This window comes from Heptranchias perlo, chromosome 41, assembly GCF_035084215.1.
Source record: "Heptranchias perlo isolate sHepPer1 chromosome 41, sHepPer1.hap1, whole genome shotgun sequence".
Lineage (NCBI taxonomy): Eukaryota > Metazoa > Chordata > Chondrichthyes > Hexanchiformes > Hexanchidae > Heptranchias > Heptranchias perlo.
This window is the reverse complement of record NC_090365.1, coordinates 11,254,066-11,279,941: the sequence shown is the minus strand read 5'-3', so window position 1 is coordinate 11,279,941 and position 25,876 is coordinate 11,254,066. Positions and strand designations below refer to the sequence as shown.

General features: G+C 49.0%; 1 protein-coding gene across 2 annotated transcripts in view; it reads right to left on the bottom strand.

The window, feature by feature from the left end:
* LOC137306051 (protein FAM98B-like) overlaps positions 1–25,137 on the bottom strand; it is a 65,018-nt gene extending 39,881 nt beyond the window's left edge. Inside the window, exons 1-8 of one of the 2 annotated variants that reach the window (XM_067975090.1) lie at positions 24,814–25,133; positions 23,058–23,206; positions 20,568–20,702; positions 16,088–16,287; positions 15,481–15,561; positions 12,674–12,790; positions 10,596–10,763; positions 7,833–8,976 (exon numbers count right to left, since the gene is read on the bottom strand). In XM_067975090.1, the coding sequence (XP_067831191.1) occupies positions 8,839–8,976; positions 10,596–10,763; positions 12,674–12,790; positions 15,481–15,561; positions 16,088–16,287; positions 20,568–20,702; positions 23,058–23,206; positions 24,814–24,851 (1,026 nt within the window). In that variant the 5' untranslated portion in view covers positions 24,852–25,133 and the 3' untranslated portion in view covers positions 7,833–8,838. Of the gene's footprint in view, positions 1–7,832; positions 8,977–10,595; positions 10,764–12,673; positions 12,791–15,480; positions 15,562–16,087; positions 16,288–20,567; positions 20,703–23,057; positions 23,207–24,813 lie in introns of those variants that run through there. The other variant, XM_067975091.1, reaches the window with a different exon arrangement.
* Positions 25,138–25,876: the final 739 nt, after the last annotated feature.

The following is a 25,876-nucleotide window of genomic DNA, read 5'->3' as shown; positions in this document are numbered from 1 at the left end:
TTTGCTGTGATCAGTCTGGACCCAAAAGGGAACACTCTCGTGAGGCCATTCAAATTGCGACGTCTGCCTTATTGTGTGTTTAATTTGTGCTGAGTACGATGGAGTTTGAGAGAGCTCCCCTGGCGGGGGAGTTAAATATATTGAAGAGCTCGCCGGGAGTGTCCTGGAAACATGCCTCGATAGCAGCCTCACTGCGACAATGATTGTACCAAGAAGTCCAGATAAAGGGAAGATTTGCAAATGTTTTCCAATTTCTCTCTTTCCCCAGTTTAACGAGCGATCATTCAGACAATTTATTTCCCTCATTTTACACCCCACCCCCAAAAGAATCGTCCAGTCAAAGCTGAACACTTACTCCTCGATAACTACTCAGGATCAGGCTTGGCTGTGATGACATTGACGGACTGAAGCGAGTTCAAGACTAAGCCGTGGCTCAGTGGGTCGCTCGCTCGCCTCCTGAGGCCGGCCGGTCGTGGGTTCGAGTCCTGCTCCAGGTCCTCGCGTACTGTCGGAGGTGCCGTCTCTCAGATGAGATGTTAAACCGAGGCCTTCTCTACCCTCCCGTGATATTATTTCAAAAAAGAGCAGCGGAGTTCTCCCTCGTGTCCTGGGCCAATATTTATCCCTCAATCAACATCACTAAAACAGATGATCTGGCCATTATTGCATGGGTGTTTGTGGGAGCTTACTGTGTCACAAAATTGTTTCCTACATTACAACAGTGACTATGCCTCAAAAGTGCTTTGGGATGTCATGAAAGGTGCTATATAAATGCAAGTTTTTTTTTAAGGGCTTTAAATTCTTGAACTTGATAAGGGACGTGTCATGAACTGAACACATGGATTAAATCACATGGGAAGGGCATTGGATCTGACCATATAAATTGGCTCAAAGGGGAATTGGATTTCACAAGTCAAGAACATGTCGGGTTGCCAACTCTGGTTGGACGTACTCCTGGAGGTTTCATCAAATGACCTCCTGCCTCCCACCGCCCCACCCGGTTAAACAGCCTTTTTTCCCATCTGCAATTTGTTTATAACTAATAAACAAAAGCATTCAAAGAAAATGAAAACAAAACACAATTTCTTTTAACACGCCTCTGACTTTTCTCCCGGATGTTACGCACAGCAGTGCCCTAGAGATTAATCTTGAATTCCTGGAGACTCCGGGACAATCCTGGAGGGTTGGCAACCCTCAAGAACATTACACGTTTTAGGCCCATGAAGCCTAGTCCTTTCTGATTGATCTCACCCTCATCTTACCCGTCATGTGTTCTCAATCTCTTCTCTCTCCAGAATCATTCCTGACTGTCCACTGCAGTGGCTGTCCCCGGTAACTTACTCCCAAATATGATGGGTAGATAGGGTCGAGACCAATCAAAAAGGAGTAGGCTTTTTGGGCCTAAAATGTGTTATGGTCTCAGGATTACATCGAGTTACATCGAAACTACAGGACAGAAACAGGCCATTCGGCCCAACTGGTCTGTGCCAGTGTTTATGCTCCACACGAGCCTCCTCCCTCCCTACTTCATCTCACCCTATCATCATATCCTTCTATTCCTTTCTCCCTCATGTGTTTATCTAGCTTCCCCTTAAAGGCATCTATGCTATTCGCCTCAACTACTCCTTGTGGTAGCGAGTTCCACATTCTAACCACTCTCTGGGTAAAGAAGTTTCTCTTGAATTCCCTGTTGGATTTATTAGCGACTATCTTATATTTATGACCTCTAGTTTTGGACTCCCCCACAAGTGAAAACATTTTCTCTATGTCTACCCTATCAAACCCTTTCATTATCTTAAAGACCTCTATCAGGTCGCCGCTCAGCCTTCTCAGCCCCAGCCTGTTCAGTCTTTCCTGATAAGTATTTCCTCTCATCCTTGTGAATCTTTTTGCACCCTCTCCAATGCCTCTATATCCATATGGAGACTAGAACTGTGCACAGTGCTCCAAGTGTGGTCTAACCAAGGTTCTATACAAGTTTAACATAACTTCTCTGCGTTACCAATCCTCCCGTTATTATTTTTTCCTTTCGTGTTTTCTAACTGGCAGGATTTACTGATCTTTAATCGGCACTTAGGGCAATGGATTCCATCTTCTAGTAACATTTTACATTAAAAAATTCTAGTCTGTCCCTTTATGCTTCTAGAATTAATCTTGAGTTTACCGATTAACCGAATGGTGGAAAGAATCTTTCACTATTCACCGCTCAAGCCCTCCCATGATTTTGAACACTTATCATAGGAGGAGGCCATTCGGCCCATCATACCTGTGCCGGCTCTTTGAAAGAGCTATTCAATTAGTCCCACTCCCACCTGCTCTTTCCCCACAGCCCTGCATATTTCTCCTTTTCAAGTATTTATCCAATTCCCTTTTGAAAGTTACTACTGAATCTGCTTCCACCGCCCTTTCAGGCAGCGCATTCCAGATCATAGCAACTCGCTGCGTAAAAACATTTCTCGTTTCCCCCCTGCATTTTTTTTTTCAACCAATTACCTTAAATGTGTCCTCTGGTTACCGACCCTCCTGCCGGTGGAAACAGTTTCTCCCTACTGCCTCTATCAAAACCCCTCATAAAATTTCCCCTTAACCTTCTCGGCTCTAAGGAGAACAATCCCAGCTTCTCCACCGAACTGAAGTCCCTCATCCCTGGTACCTTTCTGGTAAATCTCCTCTCCAAGGCCTTGACATCCTTCCTGAAGTGTGGTCTTATTAGAATTAATAAAACTTCTATTAGTCCTCCCCTTAACCGTCTCTCCTCCAGTTCTTCATGTCTCTCAACACAACTATGGCCGTTTAGCCCCGGTATCATTTTAGTCAATGCACGTTGCGCCTTTCCCATGGCTGTGCTGCCTTTTCTATAATAAAGAACCAGAAACTGCACACAGTACTTCAATTGCAGAGTCTTCTACAGATTCCTCACCATCTCTTGGGACATTCAATGCTCCAGTGTCCCACAAAATGAAATTGAGTTTTTTTAAAAATTTGATGTTCTTGGCCGAGAATATTCTTCCCCCAATGAAGGGCTCAGGTGTCGCCCCCGTATTGGTCACACCCCCCTTCCTGGGTCACACATCTTCGCAGCCGAGAGGCCCGAACTGTTCTTGGGCCATCCTCTAGAGGGTGTGTCTGCCAACGGGCCGCCAAAGCTTAAAGCGAATGGCCACACACGACGGCTCTTTAGTGCGAGTTAAATGCTATCGTCGTGAAAAACATTTGGGTTTAACATTCTGCTGGTGTGATATTTGTAGTCCATTGGTTATCGAGCTACAAAGGCAACGGTTGGAATGGGAAAATGTCTTTTGGCTGCTCAAGCCCACACCTCCCACACAAGCCCATGTCTGACAACCTCCAGTGGATTCTGCCTCCTCCCCCACCCCCGAGGGCAGCCAACTCTGATTGGACGAATCCGTGGTGATTTCATCACACGATCTCCAACCGTCCCCGCCATTGGTCGCCCAACACGTCTATCCTCGCGGAGCCCCGCCTCCCCGCACCGATTGGAAAGCTCACGGCTTCTTCATCACCCGATTGGATGATTCTTGACTGTCAGTCAAACAGCCTTTTCTCCCCCCCCATTTTTTTTTAATCAACGAAAATGCTCAAAGGAAATTTTGTTGAATGCCCGTATGAATTTTCTCCCGGGTGTTGCTCACAGCAGAGTCCTGGAGATTAATCTTCAATTCATGGAGACTCGACAAACCCTCCCCCCACCTCGATAATCGTACACGTGGGTCAACGTGAAATTCTCCTGCCTGCTGTTTTAACAAAGTGTTTAAAATTAATCTGGTTAACGACGAGTTAAAGTCACCAGCAGAAGATTTTTTAACTGGGCACGATGGCCAACGCGGTGCCTGTTATCTCTCCGTGTCCAATCCCTTCACGCTTTGGGCAATTAAGAGGCAAGGAGCTGTATTGGTAATCAGTTCCAAATTATTCACAGGTCAATCACTTCATGAGGCAATTTATCTTTCCCGGATTGAGATTTCTCATCAAATTTTCCGAACCAATACTGGCAAACAAACAGATCAACCAATCGTTCACCTCCTTGCTGTTGGTGCCGATTGGCTGCTGCTTTGACCTCGGTCTCCACAGTCCAATAGTAATTCATTATGTGAAACACTGCGAGATAAGGCGCTATATAAATGCATCGTCACTTGAAGACGCAATTGGTTCCTGCTTTCTACTGTCCTGTTTGCACGCGGGAAAATTGACTTTAAGAGCGTTTCTTGAGCTTTGCTTCACGCTGTTCCCAGTTCGTCGGGTCTTCTGTATTCACTCCTGCATCACTGCCATAGCAACCCCGCCTTGTCAACACGTTTCTCAGATCCTGGTAGGAATCACTTCATCCGATCGGGAACCGTGAATATAAAATCCCTGAATGCCAAGCCGACTGGGGAAAGTACGAGCCAGTATTGGGTTGGAGATATTCCAGATTTAGTCAGGGTTCTGAAGTTTCGGTTCTTATTAACAACTCAGGTCAAGACACCAACAACAATCTGCATTTATATAGCGCCTTTAACGTAGTAAAACGTCCCAAGGCGCTTCACAGGAGCGATTATCAAACAAAATTTGACACCGAGCCCCATGAGGAGATATTAGAACAGGTGAGCAAAAACTTGGTTAAAGAGGCAGGTTTTAAAGGAGGAGAAAGAGGTGGAGAGGTTTAGGGAGGGAATTCCAGAGCTCAGGGCCTAGGCAGCTGAAGGCACGGCCGCCAATGGTGGAGCGATGAAAATCGAGGATGCGCAAGAGGCCAGAATTGGAACAGCTCAGAGATCTCAGAGTGTTGTAGGGCTGGAGGAGGTTATAGAGATAGGGAGGGGGCGAGGCCATGGAGGGATTTGAAAACAAGGACGAGAATTTGAAATATGAGGCGTTGCTAGAACGGGAGCCAATGTAGGTCAGCGAGCACAGCGGGTGATAGAGGCTGAGCACTAGGCATGTCCTTCTCCACTTGGTTCCAGGGTCTCCCAGTGAAGGGAGGAGTGGGGGGGGGGGCTTTGGAGAATTAGAGAGGAGAGTCATGCCTGGGTGGTCTACGACAGCTGGTTACAAGGGACATTTGACATTAGCCTCTGGCAGGCTTCTTAACCGCAAAGGTGACTTGACTACCAGGTCAATGAAGGAGTGACAAAAATATATCGAAAAAAAAACTTATTTAACTGATTTTTTAAAAAAAAGTCTCTTAGTCCTTTCTGGTGTGAAGTTACAACAACAACTTGCATTTATATAGCGCCTTTAAAGTAATAAAATGTCCCAAGGTGCTTCACAGGAGCGATTATCAAACAAAATTTGACACTGAGCCACATAAGGAGATGTTAGGACAGGTGAGCAAAATCTTGGTCAAAGAGGTAGGTTTTAAGGAGCGTCTTAAAAGGAGGAGAGACAGGTGGAGAGGTTTAGGGAGGGAATTCCTGAGCTTAAGGCAGCTGAAGGCACGGCCGTCAATGGTACAGTGAAGTATGTGAAGGAGACCCAGCAGATGATGCTGGATTAGGCGGTAAAGAGCTGGCTGAGTGATGTTACAGTGCCCATTATCAGGAGTGGTTTATTGTACACGTGCCCTGCACTCCCCCGTTGCGTACTGCAATCAGACACCACACTGCCTCCACCATTCACGCATCTAACAAGAATTGTCCCAGTGGTTATAATCATGGCCTTTGTTTGATAACGCTCCTGTGAAGCACCTTGGCAGTTGTTGTTTTTGGCCTTCTTAAACCCTGAGTGTGAACCAGTCACTCCTGTCAATCACTCCAATGACTCAATCAATCACTCCTTCCCGTGAATCACTCCTCGATACTACTGCCAAGGTTCAGAATTCAAAGTCCCCGAATTGAGCCACAATGGTGCAAAGATTGCTTTTGATCAGAAATCCTTCTCCCCTCCCAATGCAGAGATTCCCAGGTGAAAGAATTCAGCACCAAATTCAGACTGTTCTCAATGTAAATATGTACAGGACGTATTTAAAGATTGTGTCGACTGCTCTGAACTCTCAAACACTGTTGGCATGTCAGATACCAATAAATTCTGAACTATTAAATACATCCCACTTGTCTACTCTCTGGGGTCTGGCCAAGAAAGAAAGACATCAGAAAGCTGTGCAGAGACTGAGCCTGTGGCTTAATTGGTGTAGAAATGAGCCCAACAGACCAGAAAAACTCAGGTGTGATTGAGGAAGGGGTTGTGTGTGTGTGACAGTATGTATGCACGAGGGGGTGAGTACGTGAGTGTGATAGTGAGTGTGGTGAGTGTGCGTGTAAGGGGTGTGTGCGAGGGTGTGAGTGTATGTGTACATGCACACAAAATTATGTAAGGGTGTGTGTGTACGTGAGTATGTGTATATGTGTGTACGTGTGAGATGTGAGTGAAAGTAGTGCTTGTAGTTACTGCACTTGCTATTTGGGACCATGTCCCTATGTGTAATCGTTCTGTCCACTGTGTAATTGGAAGCTTTAAGTCACTTAAAATATTTCAATACCAGAACAGACAACCCCACTTCCTCCAGATTTCTCGTGGGTTTGTTACTAATATTGCACAATGTGATCTGAGTTGTGTGTTGCAGCAGTGTTCAGAAGTCCCAGCGCTGTGGTGAACACACGCACGCACACACACACACACACCCCCGCCAAGGCAATCGGCTCCTCTGGGCCTTCACCTTTACCAGAAGGGCATTTTCAGATGGAATTCACACACACACACACACAGACACACACAGAGCAAGGATTCAATTTCATTCAGAGATAGAGCTGTAAGGTACAGGGACATGGGGAGGGTTTACATGACAGATCACACTGTCCCTCCAGAGCCCAGTAGGAAAGCAAAACATGTAGAATTACATAAAATTTACAGCACAGAAACAGGCCATTCGGCCCATCTGGTCTATGCCGGTGTTTATGCTCCACACGAGCCTCCTCCCTCCCTACTTCATCTCACCCTATCAGCATATCCTTCTATTCCTTTCTCCCTCGTGTGTTTATCTAGCTTTCCTTTAAATGCCTCTATGCTATTCACCTCAATTACTCCTTGTGGTAGCGAGTTCCACATTCTCACCACTCTCTGGGTAAAGAAGCTTTTCTTGAATTTTCTATTGGATTTATTAGCTACTATTTTATATTTATGACCTCAACACAATCTTCTAACCCTTTCTCTTCATGTACTTATCTACTTCCCCTTAAAAGGCATCTACGCTATTCACCTCAACTACTCCTTGTAGTAGCAAGTTCCACATTTCAAACATTCTCTGAGTAAAGAAGTTTCTCTTGAATTCCTTATTGGATTTATAAGTGACTATGTTGTATTTATGACCCCTAGTTTTAGTCTCCCCACAAGTGGAAACATCTTCTCCATGTCTACCTTATCAAACCCTCTCCTAATTTTAAAGACCTCTATTAGGTCACCTCTCAGCCTTCTCTTCTTCACAGAATAGAGTCCCGGCCTGATCAGCCTGTCCTGATTATTGTAACCTCTCAGTTCTGGTATCACCAGCTCCTCCATCATCAGTTCTCACTGTGAAAACAGAATACTGTTAATCCACGCTTGATGTAAATAAAACAGTACTTCATCTCCCTAAAGCGCTATTTCAGTCTGCCTTCCATAAAGAGAGGAGAATTCATCGGTCAGCAATTCAATAGCCAGAATGCAAAGTAAGGTTTTATGTCATAAGCTCTGGTCATACTATTGTTTGAATAAAGATTGGCAAAAGGGTGCACTCCAGATCATAGTGAACACATGGCCCATTTATAGGGGCGACTGGTGACACCCACACGAATATCCAGCATAGAAACCCTAAAACTGTGACATTTCCCCCACAAAAAAAACCCGAGACAAACAGAACCGGGGATCATTTGGTTTTAATTCTTTTTAAAAATAAAAATTTCCCAGCGTCCTTCATCAGTGCAAAAACAGCTCGAGTCCCAGCAAGCACTTGGAGATTCCCCCCAAAAAAATTATAAAATTAGAACAGTTACAGAAACTTGGCAAATGTTTCCCTCCTCAGCGAGGGTCCAGTAAAGAAACCGGCAGGACTCAGAGGATGGTACAGGCACTGGCACTGGCACTGGCACTGGCACAATCAGCTGCCCAGCAAGGAATTCATGCTTTCTCCATCTGGGCACGAACACAACCCCTTCCTTCCCCGCCCCTCCCCAATACACATATTGGCTGAAAGAACAGAAAAGGCCCCAATAGCAACAAGATTACAAAACTCCGGCCATTCACAATCAAAATCAACAAGACCGAAACAGAATTTTAAAAAAAATAAGAGCACGACTCCACATGGTGGGCCAGCGGGTAACATGGAACTGCGCTGAACTGAGAGCCTCAGCCTACAGGAGAGTCTTTGCACCCCATCATCAATCAGAGTATGAACCAATTTCAGACGCCTCGAAGCTGTGATCAGGCACCGTATCAACACGAGCGTTACTTTCTGCTCCCCCCGCAACTCAATCCATTTCTAATCACCCGGATGGCGTCCGTCCCTTTACTGGACTCGGGTGTGAAACCAGGGCCTCATTGTAGTGAGGTGAGGTGGGGTGGGTTATACAGCGCAGGGCAGTTCGACCCACCTCCTCCTGCCCCCACTCTAGTCAGTGTGCTTCAAATAGCCACCACACGTTGAACTGATTGATGGCGGGGCAGAAGTCGTCAGTCGCTCAATCACTTCCAGTGCTGGACTCTTTATCGCTCCAGTGCTCACATCAATTTAACTCACGCTGGGACTTCCCAAATCCACAGCTCCCGTAATCCCGATTGTTCAGATTCATTTCGATTTTTCACGCCTGGCCTGTAGGAACGGAGATCCTCTCGCTCCTCGGGGGGCGGGGGGCTTCCAGGTTAGCTTCACCTGTGTTTACGTCCTTTGCCCCCCGACTTCTGTCTTCTGCCCCCGCCCCCGCTGCGTCTGCCCTCCCACGTGGGCATCGGCGCCTCAATCTCACTCGGTCTGCCTCCTCGATCCGGGACGGGGCCCATCAGGATCTGGGAAACCAAGGAACGGGAAACATTCTCTCAGGGAACAGTCTAAATGCCACAATGTCAAACCTCGCCTTTGACTGAGGAGACCCAAGAGCAACAAAAAGGATCTTGCATTTATATAGCGCCTTTCACCACCTCAGGACATTCCAAAGTACTTATGAAGTGTAGTCACTGTTGTGATGTAGGAAACGTGGCAGACAATTTGCGCACAGCAAGATCCCACACACAGCGCTGAAATAAATGACCAGATAATCTGATTTTAGTGATGTTGGTTGAGGGATAAATACTGGTCGGGGCTCCGGGGAGAGCTCCCCCTGCTCTTCTTCAAAATAGTGCCTTGGGATCTTTTACGTCCACCTGAGAGGGCAGACGGGGCCTCGGTTTAATGTCTCATCCGAAAGACGGCACCTCCGGCAGTGCAGCTCTCCCTGCCCACCTTCCCTTCACCGGGCCTGTGCTCAGTGCCTGTCCGTGGGATGTTGGCAGGACCTTTGCTGTCCAGTTAGAGAATTTGGAACGGCTATTTATGGGGTGGTAATTTCCCAGCGTGCACTGGGGAAGCAAGAAAGCTCTATTAAACACAGCTTTAATGGAACTATTGGGCCCTGTAGTAATTTCACTCCACCTGCAAAATAAAATACATCAGAGGAGGAAAGCAGGCGCTCCCCGTGTGGGGCAACACAGACAGAGCTCTGGCTCCCGTCAATCTGCGCTACATTATCTGCAAAGTGCCTGACTGCTGCCCTGAGGAAAACTCTGTTTGGGATCACAGCTCTTGGCACAGAGTCTGTGAAGGACGCCAATTTGGACTCACAAATCCATCGAGTTAAGAACAACAAGTTGAACTTTTGGCGTTTTAATTCGGGAATGCGTCGCCAAAGACTCTCGCCGTTATAGCCTTTCACCGTCAACACTTTATAAAGGAGTCAGAGTGAGGATAATGCTTCGTTTAAACTAATTTGTTTCAGCGAGTGCACACAGAAACACCGGTCTCAGGGAGGGCTGCTCCAGAGTGTAAAGGGGAGTCTCGGAGTAGTTTAAGAGTGATGATGAGTCCTCACTTTCGTCAACCTTTAAGTGTGCGATTTTACATAAAAAACAGAAGATGCCGGAAAGACACCCTGTGCATCTCCTGCGGGCACTGCCCCCAGTTGCCAAGCCCTCCAGTTCTTTGCCAATGTTGCCCCTCATGCCATGCATGTACTCCCGCCCAGTTCCCTGGCAGTACTGCCTCCCTCCCCCCGGTCCCCCGCTGGGACCTGCCTCCCTCCCCCCGGTCCCCCGCTGGGACCTGCCTCCCTCCCCCCGGTCCCCCGCTGGGACCTGCCTCCCTCCCCCCGGTCCCCCGCTGGGACCTGCCTCCCTCCCCCCGGTCCCCCGCTGGGACCTGCCTCCCTCCCCCCGGTCCCCCGCTGGGACCTGCCTCCCTCCCCCCGGTCCCCCGCTGGGACCTGCCTCCCTCCCCCCGGTCCCCCGCTGGGACCTGCCTCCCTCCCCCCGGTCCCCCGCTGGGACCTGCCTCCCTCCCCCCGGTCCCCCGCTGGGACCTGCCTCCCTCCCCCCGGTCCCCCGCTGGGACCTGCCTCCCTCCCCCCGGTCCCCCGCTGGGACCTGCCTCTTACCTTGTTGATAGCGCAGGCAGTTTTCTCCCGACTGCTCTCGCTGGTGGTTTTGGTGATTACGGACAGGTCCTCCCGAGCAGCCAGCAGGTGGGCGAGGGTTATGCTCGTCCTGGCACTGAGGTCCCACCACAGAGACTCGGATAGCCGATCCATCTCAGCTCCGTGTTGCTAAAAAAAAGACAGGGAAAAACCCTTTAAATCCACATTGGCCGTGAACAACCGGGGACAGAGACGCAAGATGCTGAGTGGTGAAGCATCGCTTGTACAGGGCGTCACGGCAACAAGGCCTGTCCCACTGCATAAACAGAAGATGGTTGTACAGCACCTCCTGATGCTTTATTTGGGAATGGCACACAGGCCATGTTCAATCCCCTGTCTGTTCTGATTTAACAATCCTCATTCAGGGGCCTGTCACCTATGCTCTCTGGAGTTTAGAAGAATGAGAGGTGATTTCATTGAAACATAAGATTCTGAGGGGGGCTTGACAGGGTAGATGCTGAGAGGCTGTTTCCCCTGGCTGGAGAGTCTAGAACGAGGGGGCATGGTCTCAGGATAAGGGGTCAGACATTGAGGATTGAGATGAGGAGGAATTTCTTCACTCAGAGGGTTGTGAATCTTTGGAATTCTCCACTCCAGAGGATGCTCAGTCGTTGAATATAATCAAGATTGAGACTGATAGATTTTTGGACACTAAGAGAATCGAGGGTTATGGAGATCGGGCGGGAAAGTGGAGTTGAGGTCGAAGATCAGCCATGATCTGATTGAATGGTGGAGCAGGCTCGAGGGGCCGTATGGCCTACTCCTGCTCCTACTTCTTATGTTCTTATTTATTTCATTGCTGTTTGCGGGAGCTTGCTGTGCGCAAATTGGCTGTCGCATTTCCTACATTACAACAGCGTCCGCACTTCAAAAGTACTTCACTGGCTGTAAGGCGCTTTGGGATGACCCGAGGTCATGAAAGGCGCTATAGAAATGCAAGTCTTCTTATGTGCGTAGAGATCCCGATTACCTGGAGATGAATCGCATACAGTGTGGCATAAGATCAATTCACTAAAGGAGAATGGAACTCAGGCAGAGCCTGTGGGATCTTCCCTCCCCTCTTTCAAACAAAATTGTAGCATGGGAAATCACTGGGCCAAATAAGCTTAGATATTGGTGGAGCAGAGTGCAATCTAGAGCATAGGCTGAGCACACACCTGTACAGATGTGCTGTATATATGTGCATATAGCGCCAGCTATTTTGGGAGCTGGAGAGCAGCGAGACAGCCAGCAAAGATATTCTAAATAAAGAATTATTGTTTTAAATACAGCTCAACTTCTCCACAGCGATTTAAAGAACCAGAGAAAGTGACACAGAAATGCCACCAGCTTTACATACCTGTTAAAAAGGAACAATATACCATAAGTAAAATGAGCGATTTGATACCTGGATTCAATCAATCAATCAGTTTTAAACTTTCGGGACATAAGAATATTGGAACAGGAGGAGGCCATTCAGCCCCTCGAGTCTGTTCTGCCATTCAATTAGATCGTGGCTAATCTGTATCTTAACTACACCTACCCGCACTGGTTGCGTAACCCTTAATAGCCTTGCCTAACAAAAATCCATCAGTCTCAGTTCTGACATTTTCAATTGACCCCCAGCCTCAACAGCTTTTTGGGCGAGAGTTTTCCAGATTTCCACTCCCCTTTGTGTGAAGAAGTTCCTTCCTGACATCACCCCTGAACGGCCGAGCTCTAATTTTAAGGTTAAGCAACCTAGCCTCATAATTTAACCCTTTTAGTCCCTTTCTTCCCCTATCCTGTTATGGAACTGATCTTCCCAAATAAGGTGCTACCACCACCATTTTGGAATCAATCCCATCATGCAACAGGTGCTGTAACCCACAATTTTACCGAAAATAGGTTTATAAAAACTGTTTTAAAAAAAAAAGGGATTCCGTCGCTGGCCGGAGCAGGGTCAGCATTCCACTGACCTCCTCGGTTCAAGAGACCTGTTTCTAGTCTAGTTTACGGCCGGCAGTTATTTTAAGGCAGTCGACATTTTCGTCAAGCGAATCCATCAAGAGACTCCAAACCTGTGCTCTCTCAGACCAGTGGAACGACTGGACCGTCAGATCCAGGCGACAGATCAACATCTGCCTGCGACACTCGTACTCGATGCACATCGCTCGATGGATCTCCTCCAGCTGTTCCTGAGGCACAGAACACCGAGGGTTAGTGGGTGGGAGACGTACTGAGCTGCAATGATAACACTCCCTGCTTACACCGAGTTACATAGAATCTACAGCACAGAAACAGGCCATTCGGCCCAACTGGTCTATGCTCCACACGAGCCTCCTCCCTCCCTACTTCATCCAACCCCCAAGCATCAAAATCCTGGAACTCCCCATCTAACAGCACCTTCACCGCACGGACTGCAACGGTTCAAGAAGAAGGCGGCCCACCACCACCTTCTCGAGGGCAACTAGGGATGGGTTTAGGGGTTGCCAACCCTCCAGGATTGTCCTGGAGCCTCCAGGAATTAAAGATTAACCTCCTGGCCACTGCTGCGAGCAGCACCCGGGAGAAAAAAAATCATAAGAGCATTAAAAAAGACAAATGGTGGGTTTCTTTCATTTTCTTTGAACACTTTTATTAGTTATGAGAATATTGGCAATTGGGAGGGGTGGAGGGGGGGGGGGGGGAAGAAAGGCTGTTTGACCGGGTGGGGCAGTTGTAGGCGGGAGGTCATGTGATGAAACCTCCAGGAATACGTTGGCATCCCTAGGTGGGCAATAAATGCCGGCCTTGCTAGCGACACCCATATCTTGAGAATGAATATTAAAAAAAAACACAGGTCCAGGCCTCGGCAGTTCAGAAAGACGTGTTCAGGCCCAGGCATTTGAAAAGAGTCTAAGTTTCCTCATTGAGCCAAATGAATTCCTCTCTCTAGTGGCAGTACTACTTTACTACACTCCCATTGACATCACAGGACCTCTGGGGCAAGGTTGTCCAAACTGCACCCCATAGAACATGTCCAGGCCCCAAGCCTTTGAGGCCCATTCAATTCAGCCTCGTTGTGTTTATTTTCCTTCCTTGTTGCGCTTTCCTGCTCCTACAGTGCCAGCCGTGGCTCAGTGGGTAGCACTCTCGCCTCTGTGTCAAAAGGTTGTGGGTTCAAGTCCCACTCCAGAGACTTGAGCACAGAATCTAGGCTGACACTCCCAGTGCCAGTACTGAGGGAGCGCTGCACTGTCGGAGGTGCCGTCTTTCAGATAAGACGTTAAACCGAGGCCCTGTCTGCCTAAAAGATCCCATGGCACTATTCGAAGAAGAGCAGGGGAGTTCTCCCCGGTGTCCTGGCCAATATTTATCTCCCAACCAACACCTAAAACAGATTATCTGGTCATCATCACATTGCTGTTTGTGGGATCTTGCTGTGCGCAGATTGGCTGCCACTTTTCCTACATTACAACTCTTCGAAAGGTACTTCATTGGTTGTAAAGCGCTGTGGGATGTCCTGAGGTCGTGAAAGGCGCTATATAAGTGCAAGTCTTTCTTCTTTTCTTTCCTAAAAAGTTTCCCGCTCCTTGGGGCTGTGCCCGTAACTGCACTTTTCCCCTTCGCTGCTGCGTCCTGACAGGCTGGGTGAGACAGACTTGCATTTATATAGCGCCTTTAACATGATAAAATGTCCCAAGGCGCTTCACGGGAGCGATTATCAGACAAAAATTGACACCGAGCCAAAGAGACATTAGGACAGGTGACCAAAAGCTTGGTCAGGGACGTAGGTTTTAACGAGGGTCTTAAGAGGAGAGAGAGGCGGAGAGGTTTAGGGAGGGAATTCTAGAGCTTAGGGCCGAGGCTTGTGTATCCAGGTCCCTCTGCCGAAGGACCAGGGATATAGAATCATACAACACAGAAGGAGGCCGTTCGGCCCATCGTGCACGGCCGCCAATGGTTGAGCGATGGAAGTAGGGGATGCGAGAGAGGCCAGAGTTGGAGGAGCTCAGAGGTCGCGGAGGGTTGTAGGGCTGGAGGAGGTTACAGAGATAGGGAGGCCGTAGAGGGAGCTGAACACAAGGATTTGAAACCCACCACATGGGGAAACCCTAGCCTCCCCCCCCCCGCAGCACGGTCCGTTACAGCGCACAGTCATCAGGACACCAGCTTACACACAGGTCCGAGGAGAGCAAGTCTTTACAAACACCTTCCAAACCCACGATCTCCACCACCCAGGACAAGGGCAGCAGGCGCATGGGAACACCATCACCTCCACGTTCCCCTCCAAGTCACACACCATCCCAACCTGGACATATATCGGCCGTTGATTCATCGTCGCTGGGTCAAAATCCTGGAACTCCCTACCCACCAGCACTGCGGGAGAACCTTCACCACACGGACTGCAGAGGTTCAAGAAGAAGGCGGCTCACCACCACCTTCTCAAGTGGCAACTAGGGATGGGCAATAAGTGCCAGCCTTGCCAGCGATGCCCACATCCCAGGAATTAATTTTTAAAAAAGGATATAACTGCAGCCGTTTGAAGGCTACAGAAAGGCTGAAAATGGCCAGGGCACCAATTGCCAGGAGATGCCGATATCACTGGGCAGCCGGTGGTTCTGCACATCTCGACGCAGTGCCGTTTTACACCACGGGGACTCCCTTTGAAATCCGCCCCCCCTCCCACCCCAGTCCCCGTCCCTCATATGGAACCACCAGTCACTGCCATCATGGCTGCTCCCTCCCCCCACTAGCCCGAGCTGGCACAGATAGGTTCATAGGCAAGTGAGAAGCTCTATAGGGGACAAATGAAGGATTGGGTTGGAAATGGTTAAAAGAATGGAAGCCATTTATCCCTCTCTTAACTAAAGGGCAGACACGGCGGACGTTACTGTATCTCTACCCATTGGGCAGGCTCCAGGCTCTTGCTCAGCAAGGGTTTCCCCACTCCGCTCTGCGGCAATCTGGAACTGGCGTCTCGGATCTGAAATACAAACATGTTAAACACGTGCGTTCCACGGGACAGAAGAGGGGCCCTTCAAGCCGCTCCCGGCTTTTAAATATTAGACACACCCAAACAAAAAAAGGCGATCCATGTGAAGTGTGCGTGAGTGCGTGTGCGTTTGTACATGTGTGTACGTGAGTGCGTGTACGTGCATGTGTTTTCTACAGACAGATTAATACACACAGGCTGCAAGTTACAGAAGTTGCATCTTTTACTCCCTGCTTTGACGCAACCTGATCTCCCCAGTTACATACTTAAATCAGTAATCCACGTGTTTTGCTTAACAGCGATCCCAGGACACTCTTAAAGCAACATTCCCAGCACGCTGAACGTTAACGCTCTGATCTACACACGACTCTCCGAGTGACACATGAACCACGAACAACGCAAATAAATGGGGCTAAAACCACGATGAACATTTTCCCACAAAATACTAGACGATCATTTCTATAAATTTAGTCCCGATCGATCCGCCGTTCTCTCCTACATGGCCCGGCCTCCTTACTTTTGTTTCCAGGTCTATGAAGAGCTGCGGCACAGGGACGTCTCGGGTGGGTTCAGCCGTGCCCAGCGCTTGGCACAGAGCCCGCAGTTCTCCGAAGACTTCATCGTTGTCGCCAGCGCCCGTTGGCGCTTCGCGCTGTGCCAGCGAGGGCTGCCTGGCATGTAGGAGCCTGGCTGCCTGCAGCTCCGAGCTCAGGAACACTGAAAACCAAAATCAGCGTTACACCCGTCAGTTGGCACCCCACGGCACACAGATACCCACCAGCCGGTAAAGCTTGAGTTACCGTATCCGTTACACTGTCGCATGGGATTAAAGGGGCAGTGGCAGCGTGGACAGGAGATTAGCCAGCAGACAGAAAGCAGAGAGTAGCGATGAACGGTTTTTCAGACTGGAGGGAAGTGTACAGTGATGTTCCCCAGGGGTCGGTAATAGGACCACTGCTCTTTTTGATACATATTAATGACTTGGACTTGGGTATAATTTCAAAATTTGCAGATGACACGAAACTTGGAAATGTAGCAAACAGTGAGTAACAGAGTTCAGGAGGACATGGACAGACTGATGAAATGGGCAGACACATGGCAAATGAAATTTAATGCAGAGAAGTGTGAAGTGATGCATTTTGGAAGGAAGAATGAGGAGAGGCAACATAAACTAAATGGTACAATTTTAAAGGGGGTGCAGGAAGAGAGAGATCTGGGGGTGTACGTACACAAATCTTTAGACAAGTGGAGAAGGCTGTTAAAAAGGCATACGGGATCCTGGGCTTTATAAATAGAGGCATAGAGTACAAAAGCAAGGAAGTTATGCTAAACCTTTATAAATCATTGGTTAGGCCTCATTTGGAGTACTGCGTTCAATTCTGGGCACCACACTTTAGGAAGGATGTCAAGGCCTTAGAGAGGGTGCAGAGGAGATTTACTAGAATGGTACCAGGGATGAGGGACTTCAGTCATGTGGAGAGACTGGAGAAGCTGGGATTGTTCTCCTTAGAGCAGAGAAGGTTAAGGGGAGATTTAATAGAGGTGTTCAAAATTATTAAGGATTTTGATAAAGTAAATAAGGGGAAACTGTTTCCACTGGGAGGAGGGTCAGTAATCAGATTTAATATAATTGGCAAAGGAATCAGAGCGGGGGGGGGATGAGGAGAATTTTTTTTAGGCGGTGATCTGGAATGTGCTGCCTGAAAGGGCGGTGGAAGCAGATTCAATAATAACTTTCAAAAAAGAGTCGGATAAATACTTAAAAAGGAAAAATTTGCAGGACTATGAGGAAAGAGCGGGGGGAGTGGGACTAATGGGATAGCTCTTTCAAAGAGCTGGCGCAGGCACGATGGGCCGAACGGCCTCCTTCTGTGTTGTATGATTCTATATCCCTGGTCCTTCGGCAGAGGGACACCTGGAAGCACAAGTCTGAAATCTCAAACAAAAGTGCGGCAGTGGTCACAATAATTAGCATCAGATTCCCCTCCATTCCTGAACAAGGTTTTATACCCTGGATAGAGGTTAATAGAATCAGAGCAAGTACAGCACAGGAGGCTGTTCGGCCCATCACATCCGTATCGCTGCTAGCCCTTCAACTGAAGCTGTCTCCTCTAATCCCACGTACCTGCACTATCCCCAACTCCTTTTACGTTCCTCCTTTTCAAATATTTAACGAATTCCCCTTTAACTGATGTTCTGGGCTCTGTCCTGATAGTTGTTTGTGGTAAAAGCATTCCGTGCTCGGATAACCCTCTATGTGAAAGCATTTCCTCTAAATTCCTTCCTCAAGTTGTTATCCTCAGTCTGTACCCTCCTCACCAATCAGTGGAGACAATCCCTCACTGTTTACCCTCTCAAACTTTATAATTTTTGAAGAGCTCGATTAGATACCCCTTTAAGACTTTTCCGCCCCAGTGAACGAAGGCTCAATTTTTCAAGCCGTAGCATTTATTAATTTTCGAAAATCACTGTTTACGTCTGAAGCTTACAGTCTGCCTCAGTTTCCACCCCATGTTAAACCCTCCTTTGCACCCCACCTACCTGATACCGAGCTACTGCACAGCCGGGAGGCGGGCAGGGGGTTAGTGAGGCAATTTGTTCCAAGGCGTCTGCCAAAGCCACTCAAACCAATTAAGTAAGGATGAATGAATTTGCATTTATATGGCGCCTTTCACCACCTCAGGACGTCCCAAAGCGCTTTACAGCCAACGAAGTACATTATGAAGCATAGTCACTGTTGTAATGTAGGAAACGTGGCAGCCAATTTGCGCACAGCAAGCTCCCACAAACAGCAATGTGATAATGACCAGTATTTTAGGTGTTGGTTGAGGGATAAACATTGGCCAGGACACCGGGGAGAACTCCCCTGCTCTTCTTCGAAATAGTGGCCGTGGGATTTTTTTTTACGTCCACCTGAGAGGGCAGACGTTTAACGTCTCATCCGATAAGACGACACCTCCGACAGTGCAGCACTCCCTCGGTACTGCACTGGGAGCGTCGGCCTAGATTTTGTGCTCAAGTCTCTGGAGCGGGACTTGAACCCACAACCTTCTGACTCAGAGGCGAGAGCCAGGGCTGGGACCTTAGTATTTGAAATGGAAGAACGTAAAAGGATATGGGGAAATGGCGTCGGGAGTCGACAGCTCCGGTTGAAGACGGACACTGGCCCCGATGGGCTGAATGGCCTCCCGCTGTGCTGTAATTTCAATGATTCACCAGAAAAAACCGAGCAGAATTTATTGGTCTGATCACGTCCCAGTCGGGAGAAATCCTAGAACATCCAGGAGATTGCTTCCAACAGCCCACTTCCCATCTGTGACCTGCCCTCCCGATCAAAGTGCATGGATCGCCCGCTAACTGTTACCTAGCAACAGAAACAGGTCCCATTCAGAAACAGGTCTTTCAATGTCACAATACAGCCACGCGGTGTCACAAAGTCCTTTTATTTTTACGACTGTTAAATGACAAGCGCAGCACAGCGAGAGAACCATTCGGAACGAAATTCCCGATCAAAAAGAGCACGGTGCCTCACAGACTGGGCCCAGTTAAAAAATTTTTTTTTTTAAGAACGAGATACATCAGAATGGACTAAATTTAAAACCAAAAAAAAACGAGCAGGCTGGGCTCCCAAATCAGTGCGCGGTCACAGGCCGACAGGAGACGGTCAGTAAAACACTCGCTCAGACCTGCTCGCTCAGTCCCTCGTTTTAAGCATCGCTGCGAAGATTACAAGTCATCCGTTTGAACCTCGCCCCCCGCGACCTACTGACCTCTCGTGCATCCACCTCCCTTCGATCACCATTGGCGGCCGTGCCTTCAGCCACCTAGGCCCCCCAGGCACTGGAATCGAGGGGCCAGCCGTGGCTCAGCGGGCAGCACTCTCGCCTCCGAGTCAGAAGGTGGTGGGTTCAAGTCCCGCTCCAGAGACCTGATCACGTAATCCAGGCTGACGCTCCCAGTACCGAGGGAGCGCTGCACTGCCGGAGGTGCCGTCTGCCCTCTCGGCACTACTTCGAAGAGGAGCAGGGGAGTTCTCCCCGTTGTCCTGGCCAATATTTATCCCTCAACCAACATCACTACGGATTATCTGGTCATTTATCTCATTTACTGTTTGTGGGATCTTGCTGTGCACAAATTGGCTGCCATGTTTCCTGCATTACAACAGTGACTACACTGTAAAAGTACTTCATGGACTGTAAAGCGCTTTGGGATGTCAAGAAAGGCGCTATATAAATGCAAGTCTTTCTTTCCCTCCCTAAACCCCTCTCCACCACCTTCTCTTGCTTTGAGGCCCTCCTTAAAAGCTGGCTTTTGGTCACCTATCCTGATCCTTCCTTCTTTGGATTGGCATCCATTTTGTTTTATTGCGTCTCCGTGAGGCCCATGGGGTGACTTTTCTACGTTAAAGCCGCGACATAAGTGGGCTTGGTTGATGTTGGAGGATCCTCACAAGAGCAGGCAACTGGATCCAGTGAATACAGCTATCACTCAGCAGGACATAGAGCCCAGTCTCCTGCTCTCGAACACCATGGAGCTAAACGGCATTCAGCAAACCTCCTGTGATATAATATACAGAGAGCGCGATTTCATATGGATTAATATCAGACATCGGCTCATTTTCCCACTCCCCCGACTTTTAGAGAATTCCTCAGTTCTTTTATTTGCCGTGTACAAAGTTTACACATTGGTATGTCACAGAACATATACACGTGGCACACATATACACCCAGGATAACCAACTGCGCACATACCCACCGTGACCGCGCACGGGCCCCACAGAGACCGCGCACGGGCCCCACAGAGACCGCGCACGGGCCCCACAGAGACCGCGCACGGGCCCCACAGAGACCGCGCACGGGCCCCACAATAGACCTGTTGGAGAGCAGAGTACAGTTAGCTGCACTTCTGCACAAATTAACTCCTCCTCAGGGTTTAGAGCACAGCAGTGAATCTCTCGGGTGACGTACACTCCCCGAAGGACTGTCGGCAGTACTTACGCAGCAGTTGGAGGCAGCTCTCCTTGTTGGTCAGCCTGGAGGTCACGTTTCCAGTGGTGAGAGATCGATAGGGACACTGCAGCTCATTGACCAGGCCGCTGACCTCCAGCTGAAAGGTTTCCTTATCTTCAGGACCTAGGAAACGGAATCCGTTACTAAACCAGATCGGATTTAGAAAAGGCCATTCAGCCCATATAGCCAGTCCCTTGTGGAGGCCATGTACAAATCGACCCCGTTCATTTAATCTCCTAAGTGATAGTTCTGTGTAAATACCAAAGGCGATCAGTCAAAAGTCTAGGCCATTCATAACTCCATTCTTCAACCTTACTGCTCTCCCGAATGGCCTACTCCTGCTCTTAATTCGAATTACTTTTGTTGTTACGTAGGGCAAACCTGAGGTCCATTTTGTGCACAGGAAGAACCCACTAGTCAGCAGGTGCCCGTCTCCCAATACAGTCCCCACTACTTGCACCGTCCCCATTTATCACTGCCTATATCGGGCATATGGCGCTGGCCATTTGCCATTACCAAAGGCACCAAGCCCGACAGGTGTAGCTCAGTGGGTAGCACTCTCGCCTCTGAGTCAGACAGTCGTGGGTTCAAGCCTCACTCCAGAGACTTGAGAACAAAATCCAGGCTGACTCTCCCAGTGCGGTACTGAGGGAGTGCTGCACTGCCAGAGGTGCCGCCTTTCGGATGAGACGATAAACCGAGGGGACATAAAAGATCCCATGGCACGATTTGAAGAAGAGCAGGAGAGTTCTCCCCGGTGTCCTGGCCAATATTTATCCCTCAACTAACATTGCTAAAAAAAAATGATTATCTGGTCATTATCACATTGCTGTTTGTGGGATCTTGCTGTGCGCAAATTGGCTGCCGCGTTTCCTACATTACAACAGTGACTACACTTCAAAAAGTACTTATTTGGCTGTAAAGCGCTTTGGGACGTCCTGAGGTGGTGAAAGGTGCTATATAAACGCAAATTCTTTCTTTCTTAAACCGTATTGAGCGGACTGGCTATTTTGTCCAGTTCCAGCAGCTGTTCACATCTCGTTAAAGTCCGTTTACCCGTCATTAAGTCCTAACATCCCCCCCTCCGTCCCTGCAGCATCTAGAACTCCTGCCACTGTTGCTGGCTCACCGAGCCAGATACCTTCCAGCTCTGTTTGAAAATTAACACGACATTCTGACCACTTTGTAAACGGACCCAGGCCTTTAATGTATGTTTTTAAAATTAAGATACGGCTGACTTACCGTCCCCTGCGCTGATTCAAAGTCTGGACCCCAGCAATTACTCATTACACTGTAACCAGGGATTAAGTAAGCGCCCATTTAACTTATTAATAACTGTTGGCTTCCCTGGGGTCTGCGTAACTTTTATTAACAAGTCTATCAACAGGAGAACATGATAGGTTCAGATTAGGGCGACTTCTGCACTGTCCTATTGCGTTCTCCCGGGCCAGGTACAGCTCAGTTAGGTCCAGAGTAAAGCTCCCTCTGCCTTGTGCTGAACCTGGCCTGGGAGAACACAATAGAACAGTCCAGTGAGAGCCGTACTCTGTACCTAACTGTGCTGCACCTAGCCTGGGAGAGCTGAATTTGCCACCAAGTGACTGAAATTAAAACATGCTCAATTCCTCAGCACTAAAATTCCTCGTTGCACAAAAAAATAAGGTTGCTACTGGGACCGTTGGCTTTTCTTTCGCAGTGAAGCTGCCAGATTCTGACACAGGTCCCATTGTAGAATTGTCCCAAATTCACCTCCACACCAAAGTTGTAACGGAACAAGGGCTTTGCCAGCAGGCCCCTCTTCACCAACCTCCCTCCCTCCCTCCCTCCCTCCCTCCCGCCCTCCCGCCCTTTAAACCGCAGCGAGGATCTAGAACGGCCTCTGAATTTTTGAATTTATTCTCGGGATGCGGGCGCTGCTGGCAAGGCCGGTATTTATTGCCCATCGCTAGTTTGCCCTCGAGCGGCTTGCCAGGCCACTTCAGAGGGCATTTAAGAGTCAACCACGTTGTCGTGGGACTGGAATCACCTGTAGGCCCCGACCGGGTAAGGACGGCAGGTTCCTTCCTTAAAAGGGCATTACAACAACAGCTTGCATTTATATAGCGCCTTTAACGTAGTAAAATGCTTCACAGGAGCGATTATCAGACAAAATTTGACACCGAGCCACATAAGGAGATATTAGGACTGGTGACCAAAAGCTTGGTCAGAGAGGTAGGTTTTAAGGAGCGTCTTAAAGGAGGAGAGAGAGGCGGAGAGGTTTAGGGAGGGAATTCCGGAGCTCAGGGCCGAGGCAGCTGAAGGCACGGCCGCCAATGGTGGAGCGATTAAAATCGGGGATGGGCAAGAGGCCAGAATTAGAGGGACTACTAAAACCAGTTGGGATTTTTAGGACAATCCGGCAGCTTCATGGTCACTTTTAACTGGTGCCAACTTTTTATTTCCAGATTGGGAATTTTATTTTCCGCTCGAAATTCTCACCTGTTGCCGTGGTGACGCATTCCTCCACCTGGGACACAGCTTTCAGTTCAGACACCAGCCAGGAACACAAGGCGGTGAAATCTATACAGCCCGGCCCCTCCTCCAGCGCCCGGGAGAGTGCGGCCTCTTCCACCAGCTGCCCAGTGTACCTGAAACAGGGGATAGGGGGAAAAAGCACAGTTCAGCGAAGACACCCATCTTGTGTCGGCCCGGCTCGGATTTCACCTTATCGTTTAAAACAAATCCTTTAATTCTCGTTAGGACCTCACTCCTCCATTCCCGGTCTGAGGACATTCTGCCCAGTGCCACTGGAAAGCCGGAGGGGTACGGAGGAGGAGGAGGAGGAGGGGTTTAAATATGAGGGGAATCACTCAAACAAACACCCAGACGCAAGCCGCTGAATCTCCCCTCCTTTGTATGGGTGTCCAGTGTCGGTCTCAGCTCATCCCCAATGGCAGGGGCCCGGGTGTGGTGCCAGACTGAGGGATTCTGACCAGGGAGAGCCCAGTCCGACAGGAGTAGGCCGTTCAGCCCCTCGAGCCTGTTCCGGGTGATTTTCGCAGTTCAAGTGGACGCGGTATGGCAATTCCAAAACCGTCACTCGTCACTGAAATCCTGGTGAGCAGTTTGATTGACGACAGCGTTGAAAAAGTTCTCGGGGTGAACTCGCCTCAGCAAAGACTTGAAACGGAGCACCAGGCCGAACGCAAACGCTGCGGGGTGACAGGCCTGAACTTGATCGTTGCTTGGAGATGGAGATTTAATCTCCGACACTGCTACCCTCTATCCACCCTACAGATTGCATTGATCAGAGGGATGGGTTGCATTTGGTATCAGTCTGTGCCCCAGGCAGCACTGGTGAAGCGGATGACTGGATGCAACATGAGGGGCAGTAATACGGACCCTTTGGGCAATAATACTGAATCCCAGAGATGGGAACAGACTCCTTTCTAACTCCCTCTGTGCTAATTCTTCTCTATTTAAAGATATAAAGATCGAATTTGCATTTATGTCGCAGCTTTCATGACCTCAGGACGTCCCAAGGCGCTTCTCAGCCAATGAATTACTTTTTGAAGTGCGGTCACCGTTGTAACGTATCAAACACGGCAGCCAATTTGCGCACAGCAAGATCCCACCATCTCTTCGAAACCAAGAACGGCGTCGGTGACCGAGAAAGCTCGACCCGCGTAGCAGCTCCCTTGACACACTCCCAGCGCGATACCGAGGAAGTGCCGCATGGTCAGAGGTGCCGCCTTTCGGAGGAGACGTTAAACCGAGGCCCCGTCCGCCCTCTTGAGGTGGACGTAAAAGATCCCATGGCCACTATTTTGAAGAAGAGCAGGGGAGTTCTCCCCCTGGCGTCCTGGGCCGATTATTTATCCCTCAACCGGCATCACTAAAACAGATGATCTGGTCATTATCACGTTGCGGTTTGTGGGATCTTGCTGTGCGCAAATTGGCTGCCGAGTTGCCCACATTACAACAGTGACTACACTTCAAAAGTACTTAATTGGCTGGAACGCGCCTTGGGACGTCCTGAGGTGGTGGAAGGAGCTATAGAAATGCAAGTTAGTTCGTTCTTTCTTTCTTGACGTTGTGGATGATGCAAGGACACCCTCTCGGTGCACCTGAGCACCGGGATAGACAGCACAGCGTCCGTCTGCGTTCAACCGCACAGCGTTTAGCCAGGAATTAAAACCAGGCCCGAAACGACTGGGGGGGGAAACTCTCACCCTGTGCCCCCCGCCGCACTTACCCCAGGGCTCGGAGCGCCCCCAGCACGGCCCCTTCCATCCACCGTCTCTCCGTCTCTTCGTCTCTCCGTTGAAAGTTCTCTTATCTCCACAGGGCAAAGTTGCCCCAATTACCAGCCCCACTGTCAAAGGGGCAGCCAGCCCGCTGCCTGCTCAGCCCCCAACTAATCGCAGAGAGACCCACTTCGACCTTGCCCTGTGGCGGCGGCGGCGGCGGCGGCGTCTACGCTAAAGACCTTTGTTCCTGGAGAACGAAGGATTACTCTTGATTTATGCATTTTTTTTTTCAGGCGCTAACTTTAACCTGCTGTTTGGTCCTTTAGCTGGCAGCAATGTTTCTCCTAGGTCCTAAAGCCCTGCCTGTTGGTTAAAACCGTCACACTTTTGTGACCTCCAGAATTGATTTTGTTAACGCTCTCCTCCCGATGCCCTGCGAGCTCCAATTTGTGCACAGTTAGCCAGCCCAGTTGTCCATCTTACTCTCGCTGAGGCAGCTACTTTCCCCTTGCGGTTGATTTATTTTTCCCCCCAACTTCCTAGCTGAAGGTATGGGTTGCCAACCCTCCAGGATTGTCCTGGAGTCTCCAGGAATTAAAGATTAATCTCTGGACACTGATGTGAGCAACACCCGGGAAGAAAATAAAATTGGGTGGGGTTTTTTTTAAATCGTTTTCTTTGAACACTTTTGTTTCATTATCAGTTATCAAACTACCTGGAGCTGGTTTGACCGGGCAGAGCAAATGGAGACAGGAGGTCATATGGTGAAAGCTCCAGGACTACGTTCAACCAGAGTTGGCGACCCCAGCTCAAGGGCTGAAGCCAACTGCATCACTCCGATTGCAGCAGCTGCTGAGATTTAATAACTCAGCGAAAGACAGGGGATCAGAGATGACAGTAAATAATATACTGTAACTCAGATTTAGAAGCCATGGAGAGGGTGAGAAAAGATTCACTAAGGTGATATCAACAAAGTATGAAGGAAAGACGTACAGTTATATTGTGCCTTTCACACAATAAAGACAGCCAATAAAGTACTTTTGAAGTGTAGTCACTGTTGTAATGTAG